General features: G+C 40.6%; 1 gene segment (V, D, J or C); it reads left to right on the plus strand.

The window, feature by feature from the left end:
* Nucleotides 1-1,962: 1,962 nt before the first annotated feature.
* Nucleotides 1,963-2,509, plus strand: LOC101682693. The segment is given in 2 exon segments: nucleotides 1,963-2,052; nucleotides 2,175-2,509. Coding segments are annotated over 2 exon segments (381 nt in total).
* Nucleotides 2,510-3,108: the final 599 nt, after the last annotated feature.

Below are 3,108 nucleotides of genomic sequence, written 5' to 3' on the forward strand. Positions count from 1 at the left end.
CGATACTATATGTGGAAAACCCAAAAGACTCCACTCCAAATATGCTAGAACTTGTACAGGAATTCAGTAAAGTGTCAGGATATAAAATCAATGCACAGAGATCAGTTGCATTTCTTTACACCAACAACAAGACGGAAGAAAGAGAAATTAAGGAGTCAATCCCATTTACAATTGCACCCCAAACCGTAAGATACCTAGGGATAAACCTAACCAAAGAGGCACAGAATCTATACTCAGAAAACTATAAAGCACTCGTGAAAGAAATTGAGGAAGACACAAAGAAATGTAAAAATATTCCATGCTCATGGATTGGAAGAACAAATATTTTGAAAATATCTATGCTACCTAAAGCAATTTACACATCTAATGTAATCCCTATCAAAATCCCATCCATTTTTTTCAAAGAAATGGAACAAATAATCCTAAAATTTATATGGAACCAGAAAAGACCTTGAATAGCCAAAGGTATATTGAAAAAGAAAGCCAAAGTTGGTGGCATCATAATTCCAGACTTCACACTCTATTACAAAGCTGTCGTAATCAAGACAGCATGGTACTGGCACAAAAGCAGACACATAGATCAATGGAACAGAATAGAGAGCCCAGAAATAGACCCTCAACTCTATGGACAACTAATTTTCAACAAAGCAGGAAAGAATGTCCAATGGAAAAAAGACAGCCTCTTCAACAAATGGTGTTGGGAAAATTGGACAGCCACATGCAGAAAAACGATTTTAGGTGTAGAGCCTACTGGTATGAAATACATTTACATTGTTGTTGGACCAGCACAACCATCCATTTCCAGAGTTCTTTTCATCTTGAAAAAATGAGCATCTGTACTCATTACACAATAACTCTCCATTACTCTACCCCTCTAGTCTCTGGAATCTTCCATTTTGCTTTCTCTTTCCATGAGTTTGACTAGTTTAGATCCCTCATAGAAGTGGAATTCTGCAGTATTGGTCATTTTGTGACATTTCATTTAACATAGTCTCAGGGTTCATCCATATTATTAATAATATATCCAAAGAGATTGACAAGTAGCAGATGAACAATTTTTGAAGATATCTCAATGGGTACAGAAAAAGCATTTGACAAAATTCAAATCCATTTCTGATTAGAACTCCCAGCAAATTATATAGAATTGAGGGGAAATTCTTCAACTTAAAAAGGCTCAACCCAACACTGACATCATGGACCATAAATACTATATTTTAAATAAAGGCCATTTGTTCATTTGTTTAATTTTTTTAAAAGATTTTATTTATTTATTTGACAGAAAAAGAGAGATCACAAATAGGCAGAGAGGCAGGTAGAGAGAGGGGGAAGCAGGAGCCTGATGTGGGGCTCAATCCCAGGACCCTGAGATCATGACCTGAGCTGAAGGCAGAGACTTTAACCCACTGAGCCACCCAGGTACCCTCATTTGTTTAATTTAATAAATATTTAGTGAGTGCTTAAAAAATTATGGTCATCGTTCTAAATATTGGAGCACAGTGCCAAAAACACAGACTCACTCAGCAATGACATGACTTCCTGTTACTTTTTCCATATTCAACTCCTACAACTTTCCTGGCAGTCAGTGAATTATAGGCTGGCCCACATGGGCACATGAGAATATGAAGTACGATACTATAGTAAGATGCTTTAGAATATTGCTATCCTCCAGCTAAAGAAATGCCCTGGGAGGCTGTGTTAAGGAACTTTCACATCAGGTAGTGTCTTAAGAGCAAAGCAGACCTGAGAAGTCAGGATTGCTGTTGTTCAGACTTCCAAGAGCCACGTGAAGATTGACACATGTCTCATCAAGTCAGGGATGAGACTGATGGCTGACTTGGGGAGAATTCTGGCCAACATGCACGCATTTCAGTCCCTGTCCACTAGGTGGTGCAGCTTCCTACCACAATCACATTTCCTGTGTGAAATGTGGGCTTCCATTGATCATCTGTCACTCCAACATTTCTTCATGTTAAGGATGAGAACATTTTTTAGGTGACACTCCAGAGATGAGGTGCTCTCCAGGCTTCATGACTGTGGTACTTTTAATGCTAGGTAAGTACAATGCCTCTTAAAGCTTGGATTCTTTCTTCCATTGTGTCTGTAAAATTTCTAACTATAATTTTATCCAAGAGCTTTATGTCAAGGTGACACAAGTCTCTTTTCTTTTTCCCCAGGACAAACTCATGGAGACTCAGTGACTCAGACGGAAGGCCTAGTGACTCTCTTTGAAGAGGCTTCCCTGACTATAAACTGTACTTTTTCAACAACACAGTACCCTGCCCTTTTCTGGTATGTCCAGTATCCAGGAGAGGGCCTAGAGCTCCTCCTGAAAGCCTCGAGAGACAAGGAGAAGGGAAGCAACAAAGGATTTGAAGCCACCTACAACAAAGATTCCAAATCCTTCCACTTGGAGAAAGGCTCAGTGCAAGCCTCAGATTCAGCTGTGTACTATTGTGCCATGTACGACACAGTGACAGGAACTGCAGGGGGAGCTGAGCACAAACTCTGAGCAGAACAGGGGCCTGGGTGCTGAGCATGTCTGCCTGATCCACTCTGATTCCAGAACAATCTGTGGTTGTTTGTCCCTCAGTGTGTGGTTGGAACAAAAATCATACAAACCACTAGAGCATAGGAATCAGAAGTAACATTCCCCAAACCCAGGTGTTCCTTAGTGACATTGAGAACAGTTTGATGCCAAGAGTTCCCCAGCCAGAGCATAAGTAATTTCAAGGTAGAATCACATAACAATGAAGTGGTCTTGTGGTCATCCTTGCAGTGTTGTTCAGGGCACCCTGGTGTGTGGTGTTGTGTCTATTACACTTTTAAAGAGACACAATGGCATCTCCTCAGTGTCTTCCTGACAGAGCATGGCATGAGGGGTGATGGGGAACTTTAGCCCCAAGCCAGGTTTGGTAAAGAAAGAATAGAAGGTAAGAAAAGAGGAGGAACACATGTACCCAAGGAAGAGAAAGAGAGGCCAGAGACTTCTGCCCTGCTTTCTTTTCTCGTAAATGAGGTGGCAGACTCAGGCTGATATTCAACATGCAGAGGTAGGTGCAGAAACAGAATGGAAGAAATGGCTCATATTCTGACTGGTTAAATAGATCA

The sequence above is a fragment of the Mustela putorius genome, unplaced genomic scaffold (genome assembly GCF_011764305.1).
Source record: "Mustela putorius furo isolate JIRA1106 unplaced genomic scaffold, ASM1176430v1.1 tig00003898_pilon_pilon_pilon, whole genome shotgun sequence".
Classification (NCBI taxonomy): domain Eukaryota; kingdom Metazoa; phylum Chordata; class Mammalia; order Carnivora; family Mustelidae; genus Mustela; species Mustela putorius.